General features: G+C 44.6%; 1 protein-coding gene across 3 annotated transcripts in view; it reads left to right on the forward strand.

The window, feature by feature from the left end:
- Positions 1 to 23,053, forward strand: part of TBC1D4 (TBC1 domain family member 4) — a 599,835-nt gene that overhangs the window by 425,957 nt on the left and 150,825 nt on the right. For all 3 annotated transcript variants that reach the window (XM_069205277.1, XM_069205279.1, XM_069205278.1), the window contains exon 7: positions 3,346 to 3,437. In XM_069205277.1, the coding sequence (XP_069061378.1) occupies positions 3,346 to 3,437 (92 nt within the window). The remainder of the gene's footprint in view (positions 1 to 3,345; positions 3,438 to 23,053) is intronic.

Genomic DNA, 23,053 nt, shown 5'->3' on the forward strand with positions numbered 1-23,053 from the left:
CTTGAATCAGTGACTGGAGTCAGTGATACACACATGTCCGCTTAACATTCAACACCTACAGCTTAGTGCACCTCCAGATCTCCCAAAAACTAATATGTGACATATGTGCACTATTTGCACAAAAGCAACATGTATCTTGTATTAAAAAGTAACAAAAAAATAACCACATATAGCACACGTCACCCACTGTTAGCAGAGATTCAGGTCATTTTTCGAACTGGAATATTGTGTTGTGGGAGATGTAGTTCCGTGTTTCATACGCAAGAGTAACCAATTTTGTGCGCATGCTACACAAGTTCCTGGTTGACTTATACACCAATATATTAACAAATTTACAGTATACTACATTTAGAACTCAAAGCAAGGCATATAAATACTTATTCATTTCATATATGCCACCTATTATAGTAAGCAACATCTTTTCTTACAGAGGCCACAGTACAAGAGGAGTACTGTATGTTGGTCCACAAGGTTTCGGTAGTTAAGTAAACCAACTTGCCAGTGCCAATGGCATCTTGTTATGGAGCAGAGTGAATCTACTTGTGGAAGTGGGTGACGTCAGTGCGTACATAATAAGGGATTGATGCAACGGTCCTTTGCCTTGAAGGAGCTACAGACAGCTCACGGTAGTCCTAAGGATAAGACACAGACTTCTGAAATCAAGGAGGTCTCGAGCCACACTAGTGCCTCCGTGCCTAAAATTACTAGTAGACTGCGCACCCAAAACAGCAGCACAGATAGGGAAAAAACAGGCGCAGGATAAGGACCAGGGATATGTGTATAGAGAGGATGAAAGAGTCAGAAAGAAAGATATGGATGATGCAAATAACGTAAATAATTTTATAATAAGTTTATTTGATTAATTTCCATTTCGTCAATTTCGTGTTGTGATTGCTAGGCCCATGTGATTTTTTTATTCTAATGACTTATTTACTGTGAATGAACAGAAATTTGGGGTTAGAAATTGAGACTGTGTTATATTTGAATAAATGAATGATGCTTTGCTTACTATAGAAATGGCTGTTTGTTATGTCTGTGCTGTGTGCCCTTCTCTCTGCTGCTTTATTAGCAATCAGGTTTGAGGGTGCTTGAAGAGTGTTGAGTCTTCATCCTCGCGGTCATCATTTAATCATTGTCTGGATCTGTGGTTAGTTCTCTCCTCATTACAATTTTATGCAGGTTTGCCAACAAGTGGTGACTTTGAAGCAGGTCTCGGGCACATAAAACTGTGCTTCACCAGTTGTGAAGGCAAAGGAATCTTCCCTTGAGTAGTCCAAACATACGTTCAACCACAAATCAGATGTTTTGTGAGCATTGTTATATGTATGCTCCTTTTGTTAATGGGGTGGCTGTGTGTGTTCAAAGCCGTGGCCTAATGGCGTACTTACTGTTTTCTAGAGGAAAAATCCTCAAACATCCACGGGATGTTTAGCTATACGATATTCAAGATGTACACTTTTGTACATTACCTGGTATGCGCCACCTTCGAGCTCTCCTCTTGTCAACAGTTTCCACCGCGCACCATGTTGGAACATGAATGAATCGTGTGTTGCCAGAGCATGTGGCCACTGAGTCTTATATAAGGTATTCTGAAATACCACTCCTATAATCAATGAATCCGACTTTTACATTTCTATTTGGGTATTCTGTGCCTGGTGGAAGACATATCAGTACATAGGTTCCATTAAGACATCCAGTTACTTGTAGGATTTCTGCTATGCAATACAATTGCACCATTGTGTCCTGCAAGTCCTGTTGCATATGTGGGAAAGCAATGTGAACATGCATTCGGGATCACATGGCGTCAAGGGAGGAGCTTAACACTTGTGAAAGTGCACTTTGTGATTTTCTGCAAATATGCCCTGGGAACTCCTTGAGGCAAGTAAATGTAGGCACCAAATGACTTGTAAGTGAGTAGGTATAGCTTGATTGTGCTGAAGGCTGCAGCCAAAATTGGGTTTACATCAGTGTTTCCAGAACTGTGGTCCGGTTTGGAGACTATTTTTAGTGGGTCTGGAAAGTCCAAGCAATAAACAATGATTTCTTTAAATTATGTGTTCATCCGGTTACATTTGCTGCTGCTTCTGTAACAGGGGTCAAATGTCAGGCTTTGTCTTTTGACAGATAGCTGCTTATTCTTTTAACATGGGATTGGTGTTTATTTTTCTTTCTCTGACTGCAAAGTGGGAAGACTTTTTAAAGTGAATTGTATGACAATCTTGCCGGAGTAAAGAAAGGGTGAAAGGAAAGGCTATAGGATGTCGCCTTTTGTAGCAAAATATAAATACCTGTAAGTGAAGTGTATGCATTCAGCAGTTAAAGACGCAATAATGAAGCACATTTCTGTAATTCTGCAGTTTGCTGGAAAAATAGATTTTAATAGTATCAAAACAAATCAGTGCACTTTACTTGGTGATGTGCAATGATAAATATTCACAGAAACACGATTTCCACACATTATCACTTGAGTGCTATAATAAGTAAACGGTATGTCTGTGCAAAGTTAGTGGCCACTCAAAGTAAAATGTGCTGCTTGTAAATGACAGTGCCCTGCCACGTGATGTTTTAGTTACATTCAAAAATCACCCATCCTCGTGTCCATTAAAGGTAGGTGGGCTGCGAATGTTTGTCATTCTAAAAAGTGTGTTGTGAATCTAAAAAGTTTGGGAACCACTGGTTTAGATCATCTGTTAGCTCTAGTAAAACCTGCTTGCTTAACATATACTTACAATATATATTTCCTACTCACATTTTTCAAGCAGTATGATACACTTTTCGAATACCCTCTCTTCTCTCCTTCTTTGTTGGGTTCCCAAAATGCATTTACGTCTCACCCTTGCCTTCCATTCTGAAAAGGTGTACTACATTCTTTGCCTCCTTTTGTAGTTTGTATCTGATTACCATTATCTTTAACTTGATGGTAAATTGCTCTTGCCGAATGCCTGTTCTGCATTTGTTCAGTAATTGCAAATGTGTTGTACATATTTGTGAATCTTTATTTGGGAATCGCTATTTTGGATTTGCAAATGTAATACCAATTTGCTATTGATTTTGGATCACTATGCTAAATTACTGATCATAAAATGTTCTTGTGTTTATTCATCACAGCACATACAATTTTCGTTTGATGATCAGTTAGTGATAGATTTCTGACTCTCAAATCTTTCCTAGGTCAGGCCCTAAAATCTTTATTTTGATAGATTATATTGTTTCCGTTTCTGGGGTTTTCTCACAAGGAGCACATTTGAAATATAAAAAGGATGTGCCCTCTTATCTACCCGTCATCTGATATGCATGTGAATTTCATGTATTCATTTTTAAATATTTGTATTTTATCTTCTTTAGGTCTGTACCCTCCAAGAGCCAAACTCGTAATCCAGAGACAGCTGTCATTGCTATCAGACAATGAGCAAGCAGATATTTTTGAGCGTGTTCAGGTAACGTGTTTTCTATTCTTGTTTTTAGACTGAAGGACGTCTTTCATTTCTTTGTACAGTACATCCGTACTTAAATGTGGTCAAAACATGAAAGATGCATGTATTTAATTTATTTTGCACGTTTTATCTTTATGCTGGTTGAAGATGGGCACGCCAAACTGTATTACTTTATTTACTGTAGTCTTTTTTTTTATATTGCCTCAGTCATATTGTGAAACAAGGGACACAGCAGCCAAATAATCATTGAGTGTCGTTCACAAATCCCACATCACTTTGTCACTTGCCACTACGTATCGTTGTGTTTTATCTTACAATGTACAGTACTTTCTTTTTCCAGGTTCTATGTATTAAAAATCAAGGTCTAAAGAACTGTAATGAAGGACTGCTAAACAAAAATGAAGAACATGTCAAAGCCGCAAACTAAACATAGATGCTGATTTACAAAAACCTCTTTTGAGTACAGGAAGTAGTACTAAGGGAGTACTGTTTTATGTTCCATTGTGAATGGGCCATAACACTTCAAACTCTTCACTAGTAAAAATGCAAAGAGGGCACAATCCTTTCTACTAATTGTACATGAATATTCCCAGAAAAGTCCCAATACAGATGTTTCGTGGCCAGTTCACAAAGGCCTGTAACTGTATGTCAAAGAGTACTACAGGGGTACCACTTTATGTACTCCAAACTGTGATGGGTGGTATTTTGTGTTCTACAATGACAATTAATGAATGTTGTAAGGAATTTCTTCGGCTAAAACTAGCATTATTATGGTTCTTTCAAAACTGAAACTATTCTGTTTTCTCAAACAGCTTTGCTTACCCCACCATTCAAAAAATCACTCTACCCACTGTCTTCTTCTAATTATAGATCATTATACACTTCTCCTTCTCCTATGATAATTGAGATATTGGCAGCCAGGCAATTACAGATGTTTATGGACAAGGATTGTATCCAATTTAGTTGGCAGTTACGATTTAGACTCCGAAGAGGCACCAAAACACCATCACTCAACATGCGACTCTCAATGAGAATCCATGTAGTATCAATAGCAGTTCAACACCCAACTTCTGTTGACCAGTTTTACCGAGGTGATGAAATGTTCATTAGGAAGATTTTGTAAATGTTATTACTGCAAATTAGGAATTTTGATTCACAACAACCAATTAATCATAATTTGTAGAGTGCAACCGTAGGGGTCTCAAGGTGCTGAGGGGGTCGGTCCTCTGTGCTTCAGTCAAAGAGCCAGGTCTTAAGGTCCTTCCTGAATTGAGGCAAGGATGGTGACTGCCTGAGGTGAAGAGGCAATGTGTTCCAGCTCTTTGCCGCAAGGTAGACGAAAGATCTTCCTATGGGCGAGGTCTTCCATATGCGGGGTATGGTGGCTAGTGCCTGTTGAGCGGAGCAGAGAGGTCTGGCGGGGGAATAGCAGGTGATGCAGTGATTGAGGTAGGTGGGTCCTAGGTCCTGGAGAATCTTGAATGCGTGGACAAGAGTTTGAAGTTGATCCTTTTCTCGACAGAAAGCCAGTGGAGGTCTCTTAGGTGCCTGGTGATGTGTTCACGGAGGGGAACGTCCGGGACGAGTCTGGCAGAGGTGTTTTGGATGTGCTGTAGTTTCTTCAGGTTTTTCTGGGTGGTACCAGTGTAGAGGGTGTTGCCATAGTTGAATCTGCTGGTAACCAGGGCTTGGGCTATGGTTTTGCAGCAGTGATTTGGGATCCATTTGAAGATCTTCCGGAGAACTCGGAGTGTATGGAAACAGGAGGATGCAACTGAGTTGACTTGGCGGGTCATGATGACCAATTAATCCAGGATGAAGCTGAGGTTGCGTGGGGGGGATAGTTGGGGTGGAGGTTTGCCGAGGGTAGCAGGTCACTAGGAATCGTCACCAGGCTGATATGGAGGGTCCCAGGATAAAGATTTCGGTTTTGTCAGGGTTGAGCTTGAGGCAGTTCTCCTTCATCCAGGTGGCGACATCATGTAAATGTTGACGAGTGTGGGGCTGAGGGAGGAGCAATGTGGAACTCAGCAGCTGATCTCTGTTGGTTCTGACAGGTAAGGCAGGAAGCTGACTCGCTGTGTTCTGATGGTCAGGAAGGAGCGTATTCCTTGTAGGGCCTTTCCATGGATCCCAGCTGCGTGGAGTCTGGAGCAGAGGGTGTGGTGCGAGACCGTGTTGAAGGTGGCCGATAGGTCCAGTAGGATGAAGGCCGCAGTTTGGTCAAGGAGAAAGTGGATGTCATCTGTGGCGGCGAGGAGGACGGTCTCTGTGCTGTAGTTGCTCCTGAAACCTGATTGGGAGATGTCCAGGATGTTGTTTCCCTCGATGTGTTTGCGGAGCTCTCCATTGACGGCCTTTTCAATTACATTGACTGGGAAAGGCAGCAGAGAGATGGGGCGTTAGATCTTGAGGTCCATGGGTTCAGCCAAGGGTTTCTCCAGGAGCAGGCAGATGTCAGCCTGCTTCCGGTCCTCAGGGAAGGTAGCCGTTTCCATTGAACAGATGAGAGTGTAGCAGAGCTTGGGTGCGATGGAGGTGTTGGCTTTGTTGAAAATGTGGTGAGGACATGGGTCAGTAGGGGCTTCAGTGTGGGTGCAGTTCATGATGGAGGGGGTCTTCTCTGTGGTGATGGTGGTCCAGCAGTGCAGGATCTCTGAAGGTTTGGAGGGTCTGAGCTGGAGGGCTGTTGGTGGGCTTGAGGGGTCTTGGGGTCCAAGGCTATCGTAGATGAGATGTCTTTGATTTTCTGGTGGAAGAAGGTGGCTAGTCTTTCGCAGAGGTCCTGAGATGGAGGGATGTTTGCCTCTTCTAATTGGGGCTTGGCAAACTCTTTGACCACGGCAAAAAGCTCTTTGGTGTTGTGTGCGGTGGCACTGATATGGACCTGCAGGCCTGCTTTCTTTGTGGATCTGATGAGGTGGTGGTGGTGATGAAATTTGATGGCAGATTTGAAGGCCGCGAGGTCTTCTGGGGCCTTGCTGTTTTCCATCTTTTTCTAGCCGTCTGCAGGTGCCTTTGCCTGACAAATAAGGCAGAAGAGCACTCACCCCCACCCCCCTCACGGAACACCTCCATTTACGGATTCACATCACCCCTAAGTCCACCTTCTGCGCCACACTCATCTACAGACCACTTGGCCCCCACCAAGCCTTCAGCGACTCCATCGTTGACATTATATCTCCCCACGCACTCACCTCCACAAACTACTTTCTCCTCAGCAACTGCAATGACATCAACTCCGCTTCCCTGTTCAAGAACCTCGCCACAATAGGCCTCAAGTAACTGGTCACCTCGCCAACACACATCGCTGGACACACACTCTACCCCATCTTTTCCACCAGCAACACCACTGCCGTCAACACCTCCACGCTACACCGGACCGACCACCACTGCATTCATTTCTCCATCACCACACCAGCTATCCACCTCCACACACTCCGCTCCCCACGCAGGAAATGGAACCAGATCACCGAAGAACAGCTCACTAACACCCTCGCAAGTCACTTCCTCCCCTCGCCACAGACGCAAACATATCAGCACGGAACTTCCACCAGTGGATCGCCATATGCACCAACACACTAGCACCACTCTGAAAGACCTCAGCAAAACACAACCTCAAGAAGTCCAGCTATTTCTCCCCTGTGCTCCAGGACTCCAGGCGAACCTGCAAACGGCTAGAAAAAAGATGAAGAAACAGCAAGTCCCTGGAAGACCTTGCGGTCTTCAAATCCACCATTCACAACCACTTTCTGTAGTTAAGGCAACTGGGGCCAGAGTTTCCTAGATGGATTTGAGGTTTTGTTTTCCCATAAATCAATGTGAGCGTGGTGCTTGTCTTCTTTTTGTCCTGCAGTTGAGCATTTACATGAGGTGCCCTATTCACAAAGGATTTTCCTTTCAGCAGGTGTGGCTTACCTATGCAGATTAAGACGTAAATCAGGGGCAAGAGATAATTATTTATAGATATCGTAGTCTAAGATTGGTCCAAAGCTTTTGTTATACCACTGGGGTCTCTTAAACCACAGTGATAAGAATAGAGGCACTCGCAGCACATATTCTTCAGACAGTCACTCCCTGCCTGCCTGGGTTTTCTTATGGTGAAACCAACTCCTTTTTCCTCAGGTTTGCATGCACCCGCTCATAGGTTGCAGCCCTGATAACCTCTCACATGCCCACACACTGCTAATTTGAGAAATCACTAACATGCCAATAGGCAGACACTCTCTCTCTCTCTCTCTGTCTCAATCGTAGAATCCATGCAGATGCTTTTAGACTGCACCTCTGTGACCCCATGCACTTGTCTATAGACAGCATGTTTGAGACACAACAAAAGTAGCTAAAGATTTAACGTCCGATAACACCCCACATGCATACAGACTGCAGGTGGAACATACCACTTACATCCTGAAAATCCAGGAACCAATCACAACAAATGCACCAAAACATCTTGTAGGTAGTTATAACTTTTTTGTAGACTGTGGGCAAACTTCACACCACACAACACTACAAATTGACTGACAATAATCCAGCGTTTCACATTTAGACCTCAGTTGTTTTGTACATGTTTAATAATTTGAAGAAAACCCATCCTATTTTAATTGTCTGAGAATATGATTTTCAAGCGAACCAGAAATAGCTGAATTTGGTAGAGATCCTGAGTCCTCTCATGAAAACAGGTGTCTTATTGTTGAAGGAAAATGTCGACCAGTGCCTTAACGGCGCATTAGCATTAATTGTGGTTAAGAAAGTTAGTTATTTTATGGCAGATGGTACAATACTAAGAAATGACTTGCCTTTTCTTTCTAGGTCTGGCATTAGCCATGACCTTTTTATTTCAGTAAAAATATATAATATGTACTTTCTTATGAGGGTGTTTAGTTAGTCCTTTTCATCTGTTGGTCTACTGTTATGTCATCCGCATTTTTGTTCCACCTACCACCACAGCATGCACCACACGACAGTGTCAGCCATTAATTTTCTTCTGTGTCAGAGAAAACATTCTGCCCAACGACAATGCTGTCGCCCATACAGATTAATAGGCCCCTTCAGTTCCAGGGCTTCTTGAGACAAGGTATATTATTCTTTTTTTTAGGTTTCGCCTGCAAGTGCACTTGCGCACTGCTTGCGAAATCTATTGTGAATTGAAAAAAAAAAAAAACTTAAAAGTGGCTTAGAGGGGCTTAGAACCAGCCTCGTACTTACCTGAACTTACCATTGGCTTATTCCAGCATTACTGATTTCCTTGCTTCTAACTAGCCTGTAGCTCGTCTGCTTTCACTTCCTGCTCTCTTCTGCTTGCTACTTTGCCGTCCTGCCATCGTGTTGCCTCGAGACCAAGTACTCCTTCCGGTCACAGCCATTGGCTAATGGTCAGCGTCCTTCTACTGACTATGTGCTTCCAAATGTACTTTTTTATTTTACTTCCACAGAAAACTGTGCTGCATGAAGTACATTCTGGAGGTGCTCAGTCAAACTATGTCAATCCCCTCTTCCACCAGGCCTTCTCCAATTGTCCGAGCTTTTCTTTGTAATCTCCCGCCACCTCATGCTACTCATTCTTTGTTTTGCCACTTTTCTCGCTTTTGTTGCAGAGTAAGTACCTGCACTTCTCTATTAAAGCTTGTTTGTTTATGTTTAACTAATCTTTCCCTGACTGCAGGCATTTGAAGCTGCTTTTCGTCTGCATTTTTTGCTTTTCTGATTTGCATGCTCAAACCCAGCTCGAAGGTCGTCAGTTCTTGCCGTTGCGCGACATCCTCTGTCCTGCCTCTTTGCTTCTATTGTACATTGTACTGTGACACCGAAAGGGTTGTTAAGGAATGGAGTAGAAAGTACTTAACAGGGGCACTTTTATTTTTGAACTATTTAACATTTTTGGGAAAAAAAACAAGGAATACAGGAATTAATAATTATAATGTTGAACCAACGCCGTGACTCGAACCCGGCTCCCCAGTTCCAAGGCCGGCAATCCCTGCTGTTACCCCACATCCTCTATCTTGCCCCTGCTTTTCTAATTTTCAACCCAGCTCACAATCTTTCACTTCAGCTGTATGTGAAAACATATTACTACCAGTTTGTTTTAAGAGACACGCTCCCCACCCTTGTTATCATAAAAGTATATGGGCCTAGGCACTGTATTGTGAATGATGGTAAATCTCAACAGTGGCCTTCTGTCTAGCACCCAGAGAGTGATCAGCTCTTATGATCACATTTTTGCAAAGAAACAGAGCTTTGGCTGCATAGCGTGCACGAGCACTCTCCGCCTCTGGCAGGTTGATAACAACCAGCCTTCGAACAGTGAAAAGCAGACCCGCAGGATAGGATTTGCCTGATTCTGCCCCGGCCCAGACTGCTTCTCTTTCAATGCTCCTGTTGTTTTCTATGATTAATCTTCGTGTCTGGATATAATCTCAGCCTTAACCTCATTAAACCCTCTCTAATGGTCCTTCTTTTTCATTTTCTATTGTCTCAAATGCCCTCTTATCTTTTTGTTTGTTTGTTTGTTTGTTACCTACTCCTGGCTCCACACTCCCAGCATTGGGCACTGTCTACAGCAGCGCACTGTGCGCACTTCTAAGGTTGCTCCCTGATTGGAGAGTCACTTTCTACATGGTGAATTTCCATGTACGCATTGCCTGCCCGCTTATCCACTCACAAGAGGCTACTTGTTTCTTACTCCAACCAGGGACTGCTTGGTCTTCCATCTCTACAAGATTTATTGTCATATACACCTTATTTACCTGCCTCTACTCAAGTGCTTTTACTCGCTAGCATTCCAGGAGCGACTCATTCATAGCGGCGCTCCTGTCTCCTCTGCTGTTATGCATAAGTAATTTAACGAGACAGCACGCATCTATTGCTCATGCTTAGAAGCTATTTTAGAGTGCATGTTTGAAAAAAAGAACCGAGTTTGCTTTTGTGCAACACTCCAGCGTGGGTCCCCGACCCAGGCACAAAATATGGACAAATAAATACATTGGTAAATACAATTATGAGAATCTAGGGAACGCCTGTCATGGAATTTATGTATTGCACAATCTATTCATATCTTCAGCTTTACTTAGCGGCTGGTGTAAAGCAAACAATATTGGTTAAGGATGCAAAAATAACATGCGTCTTCACATATTTGCATGTACATGGTATTTACACAGTGTAAGCTGGCCAAAAAAACAAAGGTAAAAGCCCTACTATTGTGTGGCTCAGTTATGTGACCCAAGTGAAACGCATTGGCAAAGCCAATAGGTTTCACTTTTGTTTTTCCCTTTGCATTCGATCCTACTATCTAACTGGATTATAAATATTAGAAACATGTTTTAATAATGTTTGTTTTAAATGTGATAAACCGTTAATAGTTGTTTATGTTGTTTATTAGTTCAACATACATTACACAATCCATGGTTAGGCCTAAAACTCCATTTACTCTAATTTAAACCTGTCAAGGCTCTTAGACACAAACTTGTTGAATGCCTGAATCTCTGTCTAGAAAGAGGTAGAAAAGGTGTACATGTCTCCTTAAGTGGTACTTGTGTTTAGTATGAAAGGTACACTGCAAAGGAACATGCTAGTTTATCTCAAGATATGTAGTAATTTGGCCCATGCATGGAACTTCATTTTGTGTCTACGATAATGACCATGAATCACATAGGGCCTGATTATGACTTCTGCAGAGGGTGTTTCTCTGTCTCAAATGTGACGGATATCACCCCGCTGAATTACGAGTCCATTAAATCCTATGGAACTTGTAATACTGCGGGTGGGGTATCCGTCACATTTGGGACGGAGTAATCCCCTCCGCCAGAGTCATAATCAGGCCCATAGTCATGAGATTCCAGCTGGATGGTTCCTATACAGAGTGGATACAGCAGGCTACTCAAAGAGCAGTGAACAAGGATATCCCGGATCCTCTCCCATACACTGAAAAATCTGTAAATTATATAGATAGCATTTATAACCATATGGTTAAACAAATCTTTTCTCCAATACTAATTTTGACAGCTTCATTTTTCCCATAAATGATATATCCTTAAAAAACGCCTTTGTTGAAGGAATTCCAGTAAACCGATATTCAAAGAAAAATATTGTATTGTGAAAACAATATCATTTATGATGTTACCATTTTAATATTCGTATGAATGTGGGTGAGTGTGTTATGGTTTTCAGGACTGTTAAACCCCCCGCCCCCTTCCCTCCCCACCCTGAAGCACGAAAAATATGTATTATGCCACTGAAAACATAAAAACATGGTCCATACCCATATGGACTTTCCAACATAGGAATAAACTAAGTTCTTTGAAAACTAAATTGGGCTTTTAGTAAGATAAAAAAGAAAGGGGTAGAACTCACCTGCATTGTGGAGTAATTAGTTCCTCTGAAACATAGTACTTTCACTGAAATACTAAGACTTAGAAGCAGCAGAGAAAGACTGTTGACTAATGACTTAAACCTGCAAGCAAAGCCCTTATCTTCAGAGAATCGTTTTGGATGAACAAATTTGATACTTAATTCCTGAAGGAATCGGTGATGAGATTAGGTTCTCAGTCTTGCTAATTTGATGCCACTCTGATTACAGAGGCAGGTACACAATAGTTCTTTAATTCTTTTCGTTTAAATGTTTCCAGTTCTGATCATTTATACATTCGCACTATAGGTGAATTATAAAATTAACCTTAGCTAAACCCCATGGTAGCTACAGCAGAGCAGGCCGGCTTTATTAAAAAATACCTGTAAAATGACAAATTGTAGTTAGAAGTACATCGGGAAAGTCACTTCGTCGATTAGATTGGTATTGAAAGTTTGAGCACCCAACAGGCATCTCCAAAGTTTTCTTTCTTTCCCACTATTCTACCTGATGCCAAATAGAATGGATTCGTTTGATTGCTACAAGGGGAGGAGTGGGGGTTTAGCGAAAAAAAAAAAAATTGCCTGTTTCGCCACCTCTGAACCTCTCCTCATCTACAGGGACAGGATCAGACTCCTAGCTTGCCCTGCGTCCAATCCTACTGCTGCTTTCATGCTGCTGGCAAAGTTTACTGTAAAGTTTTGCAGCTGCTGCTGCAGGTGGAGGCGGGGGCAGTGAGGGGGTGTTGAGGGGCCAACGCTCCTCTGCCATAGCAGAGGAGCATACTGATACACAAAGTGATACACAAATTAAGTCTGGTGTCTGTGGGGAAACTAATTAGTGTAGCAGATGGTATCACAGGAAGTGATGTCACTCGAGCGTTGATGTCATTGATAACATGAAGTAACATTAGTGGAGTCATTAAATACACGTGCATACATTTAAAATGATGAACATAACAGCAAAACATGGCATACAAAAGAAGAGGAGTAACCCTGATATGTCTAAAGTGGTTTCTCATTTCAAGTGAAGAGACTGTAAAAAAGCTTGCTTGGCAAAATAATTACTTCTTTAGCCACAATTGCAGGGTGCTCCAACCTTTTCTACATTAACAGCTACTTCTTGCCTTCAAAAATCCCAGTGAGCTATTTCCTAATAAATTGATTCAATAAGGGTACCTAAAGGCCAAGTAACTTAGCACCCTTGGAGTACCTCAGCCTGCTCTCGTGATCATGTCGCATTTATGGCACAAGACATGTATTTCAAAAAGGTTTACCTGTTGAGGATCCAAAGGATCAGTTTTGTCCTGTGCTCTTGTCTAACGATCTTTTCTGAGGGGTGGGTGTCTCTTCGAGGGTTACGGTTTTATTGTTTTGCATTTCATAGTGTGACACATATCTAATTTTGAGAGCAAGCTAAGGAATGAAAGACTTCTACTATCTGATTAACTGCCCCAAAGTCCATTGGTTGATGTCCACGAAGTAAATCTGAAAGTTTCTTTTAACATATGTATTGCATCCTTAGCTATTAACTTTAGCAATATTAGATTTTGCATGTCATGCACAGACTTCATAGCGCACTACAAAAAAACATATCTCTGCAGCTACCAGCAGAGGGTGTACCTAATAGTTAATTATGGCACACAAATTATTGCAAAATAGATAGCTTTAAGATGCAAAAAAATCCAGAGAGACATAACAGCCATCATTTTCATTACGCTCTAAAGATAGAAAGGGATAAAGCAAGGGAAGGAAAAAAGCAAAGCAACAAGTAAAGAGAGAAAGAAAAGTAGAGGCTGAAAGAAGGGCAAGATGAAGCAAAAGAAGAATGGTGTGTATCGGGGACGTCACTTTGCATGTTGGAATATAAGCTAGTGATGAGCTGGGTTTGTTAAAAAAAAATTTGAGGACATGAAACACTGGTGGTGTTGCAGGGAACGTCTTGGCAAAGTTACACATCGCAGCTCTGAGTTGGAAGTACGTGAGTGTGTCTAGGAGAGTGGCATCCGAGCCCCTTATCGTTTGTTGGTTGGTGATAAAAGTACTATCTGGGTTGATGGCAACCATAGTGGTGAGATTTAGTTTCCGTTATCTACCTCGAGTGCCAGCATCTTGTGTGAAGTGCAGAGCTGGATGATTAATTATGGGGACAGAAGGGCTATGGAGCAACTCCACCCAGTCTCACCGCCCCAGTTTATTCCACACCAAAACGGTGGAGCCCACAGTGTTGATTGAGGCTTGAGGGGGGTTGGAGATTGATATAGCACTAGGCAAAGAGGGTAAGGTGCAGCGTGGTCATGGTCAGGTGCCAATTGGGGAGGAATTGGGTGGGGTATATCCAATAATGTGAGAATTGTGCCTGTGCGTTGTAATAGTAGAGGTCCATATCCGGTGCCACCAGCCCTCACTGTCCAAAAGGTAATGAAAGAGTCTACCAGGTAATATGGGGTTGCTTCTTATCCTAGGACATGCACCAGCTATGAGGAGAGAACAGGCGTGGCTGTGGAAGTACTGTGGTAAAGGTAATTGCAGGTTGATGAATAGGTATAATAATTTAGGTAGTATAATAATTTTGACTAGAGCATGCCTGACGGTCAGGGATAGCGGGAGGTTTTTCCATGGCGCGACTCGATCGACCAGCCAGTCTATCAAGCAACCAGAGTTGCATCGCCAGAGGGTGTCAGTATGTCTTCTCAGCCAGATTCCCAGGTATTTAATTGGTTCAGTTTTCCGTGTCAGAGGAACTCCTATTCCACCTCTTGAGTCAATGTGAGTGGAAATATTACATATTTTGACCTGTTTATGATAACACCGAAGAGGCTCCAGAATCTGGAGAATTCCCTAATTAGGGTATCAAGGTTCTGTTGGGGATGTTTAACATATAAAGTGATATCTTCAGCATACCTGGAGACTAGGACCACACATGGTGAGGACACCAGGCCTCAGTGAGAGTGGTGTTGCCAAAGTCGAGCCACAAGGGTCTGCATCGCAGTGGCAACAAGCATTTTCAATGCAACGGGTCTCAAGTTAGCTTGCGTTAGAGCTGTTAGCATTGTAAACTCCTACCTGGACTTTTCTTGCCACATAAACGAATAATGAAAAGTAAAACAGTTTCACAGATGTTAGCCGATGGTTGCGCTGAGCATGACGGAGACACAGAAAAGGAAATAGAAGTTTGCTTGCAGTGAAACTTATTGGCAAAAGTGCAGTTATCCATGTAACCCGCAAAAGTGCAATTATCCATGTAACAGGGTTGATGTCATGCAAAGCGCTCGACTTCTGCCCAGCGAGATCAGGCTGCACAGGAAATGAAAAGATAAAGTAGTCCAGAAACCAGCTGAAAACACAAAGCCTAGTATGTTTTCAGTAGTTTACTCGGTGCGCACGAGGAGGGCTAAACACCAGAAAAGGCATGGCGTATGCATGCCTTTCACAAATGGATTCAATTGATATTTAAAAGGCAATCCCACAAACTAATGAAAGTGATGGGCGTGACATGGGTGTGGTTAGAAGCCCACAGAGAGATTACAACATCGTCAGAACGCTTGCACGCTCGACCCTAAAAAGGATAGGTGACACAGGTCACTCCTGCCGTGTTCTGCGAGTCTCCTGGAAGGTGGAAGTGTATAGGAGGCTAATAAGTTGTATAAATCTGGGGCTGATGCCAAGCCTGGCCAGCAGCGCAAAAAGATAAGGCCATTCCAATGAGTTGAACACCTTTGTTGCACCAAGAAAAATCTGCACATTGCTGAGGCTACGGCTGATGGTGTGCATCAAGGCAAAAAAGGTATGGTTATTATGGTCTGTGGAGCGTCCAGGAACAAACTTGGACTGATCTGGTCTTACATTGAGTGGGAGGAGTAGTATCAGGTGGGATGCAATTTATTTGGTGAGGATTTTGTTGTCCTGTTGATCATGTAAAGTGGTCTGTAGGAGTTCCATTTCAGAGGGTCCATGCCAGGTTAAAGGATTGTGATTAATAATGCTTCACATAAGGATGGGGGTAGTTCTCCCCTTATCAACGATTCCTCATACATGGCAAGGAGGTGGTGGGCTAGCTGAGGGGCATATTCCTTATAAAACGTAGCTGTGAGCCTGTCCAAGCTCGGAGTCTTTACCCCAGAGAGTGCACATAACCTGTACCACGTGCTCCACTGTGAAGGGTTCATCTAAGAATTGATGGTGGCCATCCTCAAGCCAAAGGAGCTGAAGTATATAAAAAAATGAGCTAGGTTCTGAGGGCTCGACCCGGCTGCATAGTCTGATACAGGGAGGAATAATATTTAATAATTTCCCTCTCCACCTCCATCTCACCCACTTCAGCAATATAGTCATTAGCCCAAGGTTCATGCAGCATAGTTCGAATAGTGTACAGTGTGCTGTTCTCCAAACCAGTCGGCCCGCAAGTGATTAAGCGCTCCTGCCGCCAAGTAAATTTCTTGCAAGAAGCAGATGCCTGCGTTATGTCTTTGCAGGAATGTCAGTACATGCCGTGCCTTAGGTCTGTCATTTAGCCTGCGAACATTCAATGTTATGCAGGATATAGATGCCATGTTGCGCTGGTTGGAGCTGGGCTGACAAGGATTAGGCATTCCTGCAGTTCGCAATCCCACCCTGCAATGCAGGTGTCAGTGCGCTGAGTAGTGTTGAGGGAATAGACCATAGAGGGGAATATAGCAGGGGGAGAACATTCCAACATACTAACTCACCAACAGCCCATCCCCACACGCACTTCGACCCCCCAATCAGGCCGAAAGTTACTCACCCACCCCAATTCTGGCATCTAGAGCCAGAACAGAAGAACAGCAAGGGAGTCATCCCCCAGAGGGGGGGGGGATCGTCCAATATCCCAACACTTGGCCAGCCCAAACGTTGGGGACCGAGGGAAGAAGTAGTTGCATAGCAGAACAACCGCCATGGCATTCTCTGCTGGTCCACGTGCCCAAAGCAAGCACAGTAGTCTAGGGATGTTGAAGTCCACGTGGATATGAACAGCAAGTGCGCAGACCTGACAGTGCCAGCATCCTCGGTCGCCAGTCATGTAACAGTGTACGGAAGCTTGCAATTTTTTGTCAATTTTTCGTGGGAGCAGTTCTGATCTAGAGTGGCAGTATCAATGTGTGACGTAGTCGGTGTGAGTGGAATAGTTTTCACAAATTTAACAACCGCCTTCGTGTCTGTGAAGTATGTGGTCTTGCAGGTGTGGAAGGTACGGAGTTTGGCATGGTACAGTAGGGAATACTTTGCATCTGTCTTAAGGAGAGAGCGCTTATTGGTAGGAAGTCTCTTCTGGCTGCCTTCATTGTAGACGTAAATTTGGATAGAAAGGGACAGTCAGGCCTTGATAGTTGAGAGGTGGCCGGTCTCTTGTGAGGTGTAACACTGTGTCCCTGTCCCCATAGTTTAATAGACAGGAAATTATAGTTTGAGCCAGAGTTCCATGCGGGGGTTTCGGTCCCAGGGATCTATGTGCTTTCTCTGGGGTAAGGATGGTGGAAAGAGTTTTCCCAAAGAGGGTATGGAGCATTGTTTCCACATGGTCCGCCATCCGTCCCATGTTAATGGACTCCGTATGCCCAAGATCCTGAGGTTATTGTGCCTCAAGCGCACCTCCTGGTCCTCGTTTTTCTTGTGGACCACCTCTAGATGTTTTTCCATCTGGAGCAGTTTCTCGCTCGTCCATACCCCATCCTCCCCGAGACCCGATGTATGGCCCTCTAACCTGGTTATTCAGTCGCTGTGGCCACCCATCCACTGCTTCAAGCGGTCAAAGCTGTCTGTTAGCGAGTTAATTTTGGAATCTATAGCAGTTACACTGTGTTTTAACTCCAAGAGCATAGCCTGTATGTCTGATACAGTGAGTATGTCATCTATGCTACTCGAGCATAGCTTATCATTGTCTTGGGAAAGTTTGGATGCGTACATCTTCCGGCACTGTTCGAATACAAGTTTGATTGCTTTATATCACATTTTCCCATCTTGAGAGGAGTGAATGAGGCACGGGCAGGAAGTCGCAAAGGGGCGGTTATGACTTATTTGTGAAGGTAGATGAGTCCTATCAGCTGGGTCCCTTCACTACTCAGAGAGAGTTCTCAAGGGCACAAGCAGACCACTGTTGTGTAAAATCAGTCTCGACCGAGTGTTGTTTTCTCGATTCTTTAGCCTCAGTCCAGATGCTCCCCGAATGGAGATGTCTGCTGAGGCCCCACCTCACCTCGTGAGTCCCAAGCGAGGGGCATGAGCAGGCCAGAAATCTCCCCCAGCACAGGAGGAGTCATCAGAGATGTGTGATGCAGTGGGGGCCCAGGTGACTCATCGGCCAGGCCAGTGGAGAGGGCCCACCCCACTCTCTCTCACCCGGGCTGCATCTGCCAACCTGTGTGGCCTACTGCTCTCAGCCTCACACTGCGACCCCCTCAGCGAGGCATGAGTCTGGCACACAGACGCGAAACCCTCAGAGAGCCACAAGAGAGGGCCTATCCCCCAGTGCAGCCACTGTGCCCCAACCTGTGATCCCTGTCATGGCCTGTGCCTCCCCGTCCACACAGCTCGCTGCGACTCGTGGCCCGTGCCCCACCCACACAGGTGCTAGGCTGTACAGCAGGACCATGACGCAGCGGTCTCAAAAGGCGAAGGACTGTCAGTCAGAGAAGGGGTAGTCCCACATCCACAGGGCTGTTCCAGCCCTACAACTTTATCTGCTGGCGGCAACAAGTCGAGGGCCTCTGGAACACGGGTGGGTCCGCCCAGTCACGGCATGCTGGCTCTATCGCTCTTCAGCACTCATATTGTTTCCGACTAATTGCACATCCCGGCTTCCATCAAAGAGGATTAATCAAAGTTGCAGGGCTTTATCTACACCACTGCCAGTCGGCGGATGCAGATGCAGTCTTTTTAAACAAGATAAAATCTGATATTCTATCCCTGGTCACCCAAGCCTCATAGAGTGACACCCATCTTACGGTCAGGCTCTCTGGCGCCAACAACAGAGCACTAGTTTGCTACAAGCATTACTGGTCAGATACTTGTAATGAGGCTTTTTTTCCTCGCTGTTTCCCACTACACATCCTTCATTTTTGGGATATCTTTGATCCAGCAGTTAGGGATTTTAGGGTCAAACCTCTCATCTTGAAAATCCTGGATTTCACTCTGTTGACTCTCACTACTCAAGCAAGTATATATCCATTGGACAAAAAGAAAAAAGGGAGCACACTGCCTCACACTCAAGCAAAAAGTTAGCCCCAATGCATCATGGTAAATGCAGTCACTTCGTTTTGTGCTGAAAAAGTAATCAAAAGTCTTTCACCTAAGTAGGTGCAGCAAGTGCTGTGTATCTCTGGACACATGTTTCTAGGTTTAGCCCGTCATCAGCAGAGAGCAGCCAAGTCTGTGGGGTTGCTTGCAATGCCGCCAAAAGTCTTCTCAGGTTTATGTACCACTCACTGGCGCACAGGTGCCTCACCAGAGCTTGTTAGCTCAAGGGAGCAGTCATTGGACAAAAAGAAAAAAGGGAGCACACTGCCTCACACTCAAGCAAAAAGTTAGCCCCAATGCATCATGGTAAATGCAGTCACTTCGTTTTGTGCTGAAAAAGTAATCAAAAGTCTTTCACCTAAGTCCCCACCACGTCTTCATGCTTGGGAGCAAGACAATTGATGATGAGCTCAAGAAAGTCCTGAACACTTCAATCACTTAGTGCGCCTTCCCTGAGGACTGGAAACACACAGAAGTGAGACTCCTCCTGAAGAAACCATCCACTGACCCAGCAGAACAAATAACTACCAGCCCATCTCCCTGCTACACTTTCCTGCGAAGGTGCTAGAGAAAGCAATCAACCAGCAACTCACCGAACACCTAGGAAATAACAACATCCTGGAACCCTCTCAATCCGGATTATAAGCCAGCCATGGTACCAAGACAGCTCTGATCACAGCCATGAACGACATCAGGGCCATTCTGAACTGCGGTACAAGAGCAGCCCTCATTCTCCTGGACCTATCAGCTGCCTTCGACACCTTCTCCCACCACATCCTGATCAAAAGACTTCATCACATTGGAATCCAAGGAGACACCCTCAAATGTATCACCTCACTGGAAGAACCCAGAGAATCCATCTCTCACCATTCACCTCGAAACCCAAGAAGACCGTCTGTGGCATCCCCCAAGGATTGTCCCTCAGCCCCACTCTCTTCAGTACATACATGACCCCCCCCTCCGGCCAACTCGCACAGACTCAAAATCATCTCATATGCTGATGACACCCAGCTAATATTCTTGCTGTCAGAAGACCCCCCCCACTGCCAAAGCCAACTTCCACAGATGTATGGTGAACGTCACAGACTGGGTGAAGGACAACTGTCTCAAGCTCAACACAGACGAGACGGATGTCCTCATTGTTGGAAACAGCACCTCACCATTGACTGATGACGCATGGTGGTCTGCCGAACTCTTCCACGCCCACAAAGACCACACCCACAACCTCAGCATCATCTTGGACAGCAGTTATCTATAAAGAAAATGGTAGACATAGCCTCATCTGCTTACTTCTACACCCTACACATGCTCCGCAAGATCGTCAGGGGGATCCCAATCATCACCAGAAGGACCATCACACAGGCCCTCATAACCAGCAGGACACACACTGCGTAGGAATCACCGCACGCCTACTGAAGAGACTACAGACAATACAAAACTCAGCAGCAAGATTCACCCTTGACCTCCTCAGATGGACCTACATCACAACCCACCTCATGAAGCTACACTGGCTACAGATCCTGAAGAGATGCCAGTTAAAGATGTTGATCCAATCATACAAGACCCTGCACAACGGAAGACCAGCATACAGCAATAAATGCCTACATTTCCCCTGACCATCCAGACAAATACGATCTGCCACCTGGTGTCTCGCAGACACCTCCCAGATCCTTTAAAGCAACAGCAGAGAACACTCCTTCTCTCACCTAGCTGCCATAGCTTGGAGCGACCTGCCCCTGCACCTCAGGACTGCCTCGTCACACCAGCAATTCAGGAAAAGACTCCAGACCTGGCTGTTCGAATGAGCAGATCAGCACCAAGCAGTTAGCCACTTAAGCACCTTGAGACCCTCATGGGTTATTTGCTATGCTTTATAAATCACTGATTAATTGATTGATGCTCTTTTTTTCTTGGCCTATGGCAAATTTTTCTAGTACCTCAAATGGGTATTCCCGGCTTATTGAGTCAAATGCCTTTTCGTCATCTACGGATATAATCACTAGTGGAGCCTCAGTGTCCTTCAGCTGATCCATCCGGGTAGTGCATGCAGGTATGAATCGAAAATGATCTGAACAGAGTCATTATAACTGTGGTAAGCCTATTCGCTATGATAGTTTTACCAGAATTTTTGTTTCTAAATTTAGGAGAGGTAATAGGAGGAACATGCTTCCTGGGGTTTTCCTTCTTTGTGTATTATGACTATTGACACATGCCTGAGGTCTTCGGCAGTCCGCTTATCTTATTTGTTTACCTGAAAATATTCAACGTGTGGTTCCCAACTATAGACGAGAGATATTAAAATAGTTCCCCTTGCAAGCATGTGTACCTATAAACTCCTGTGTCAGTTGCACCCTGAAAGTTGTGATATTTTTAGAGCCTGGGCTTTTCAGAAATAAAGACATTTTTCCTGAGCACTCCCTTTTTCAGCCTTGGAGGGACCTAATTTGAGCCCTTTGAAGAGGGGCACGTGGCACGCAGAGGTTACTAGGCTAAACTGTTAGGGTTGATGCCTTTTACCCCTGATGTCCATCAAGACCAAGTACCCCTTCTGTACTTGGCTCTTAGTGGTAACTATGGTCAAACATTCCAAGGCTCCATAGGGGCAAAAGTGTGAATACACATTAGTGAACATGACTCGTAACCCAAAGAGTGTGCAGTAGTGTCAGTAAATCGAAATGCAGTCAAATTATTTTTATATTAAATTATTTTGTACCTACATCTACTCATTGAAAGTAGTATTACTACATGCAGGAACAACAACATGTTCACCATGAGGTTAGGCTCTAGTGTTCTTCTGACAAATCCTTGTCCCACTCGCTCTTCATAATGTGGTAGGAGTTATTTCCCATTCAGTGGTTGTCACATCGAGGGAATGCTTACTGGTAGGCCTTATCTCAAGAGTCCACTTCAACTCCAAGCAATGTAGCCTAAAGTGTCTTGGCGCCGCAGCGCCCTTAGCAGTGAGTCTTCCGGGGTCCGATAGGCCCACAACCATTCTTATCCTGTCAAGCTGTCAGGAGGCTTGCAGTGTTTCAGCGTGTGCCCTGACCGTGGGCACTCAGACTGCTCTGATACTGGTGGAAGAGTTGGCTGCATGCGGGAGGTGCAGCAGCACCCTGCATGTTGGCACTCTCTCCTTGGCTTACGTGGCCTGCTCCAGCAGTGATTGGAGGTACTCCAGTGCTCCCCAATGGGTGTAGGGGATGGGAAGGGTTTGATTCTGATGCTCCCAGAAAGGATCACTGTGATGTGACAGTGCACTCATGGCATTCTCTTCAGCTCACGGAGTTACTCCGGCACAATGCTTGGTGGTGACCCACGGGTCACGCGATTCACAATTCTCAATTCTCAGGGAGCGGTCCAATCCTCATCTATCTTTGATAGCGGTAGCCCCCTCCTGGCTGTACTGCTACTGGCCGAAAGTGCTGGGCTTTACCTCACAGTGTTCTGTAACATGGCGACCATCTTGTCGTACTAGGTCACCGCTAGGCTCTGCACAGTCCTCAGCACTTGCACTCCAGCAATACTTTCATGGCAGCTCTTTCCAGGCATACAAATGTCATGGACTAAAATCTGCACACAGGCAAGCAACCCGATTGATGCAGCAGCCTTCTTCTCACACCGAGAGTCCACTCTGTTGTACTCCCCGGTGAACCTCACTTCCTCCAACGCTCTCCTCTCCCTCGCAGGGCACACTGATCTTAACAAGCAGGAGGTTGCTAGTGCTCCAAGCTCCAGAGCAGGTGGTTTTGGTTTCCCTGGGTGATATCCCCTCACTCAACAGGCAGAGTAGCAGTCCTTGGCCCTCGGTCCAGGTCACAGGCAGAAGCAGAGCTTCCCCTCCTCACTCAGCCCATCTGGCTGCTTGGCAGATGACACATTTGGGTGGTCTCAACCTCCCCTTCTTATAGTCTAGTTCCAGGCTCCAAATGTGATTTGTCTGGGTCTTTGAAGTTTTATATTGGGGTTCTGCTTCTTTTCAAGTGCACCTTTCTTTTCTCTCTCTTTCTCTTGACAATCTTTCA

This window comes from Pleurodeles waltl, chromosome 8 (genome assembly GCF_031143425.1).
Source record: "Pleurodeles waltl isolate 20211129_DDA chromosome 8, aPleWal1.hap1.20221129, whole genome shotgun sequence".
Lineage (NCBI taxonomy): Eukaryota > Metazoa > Chordata > Amphibia > Caudata > Salamandridae > Pleurodeles > Pleurodeles waltl.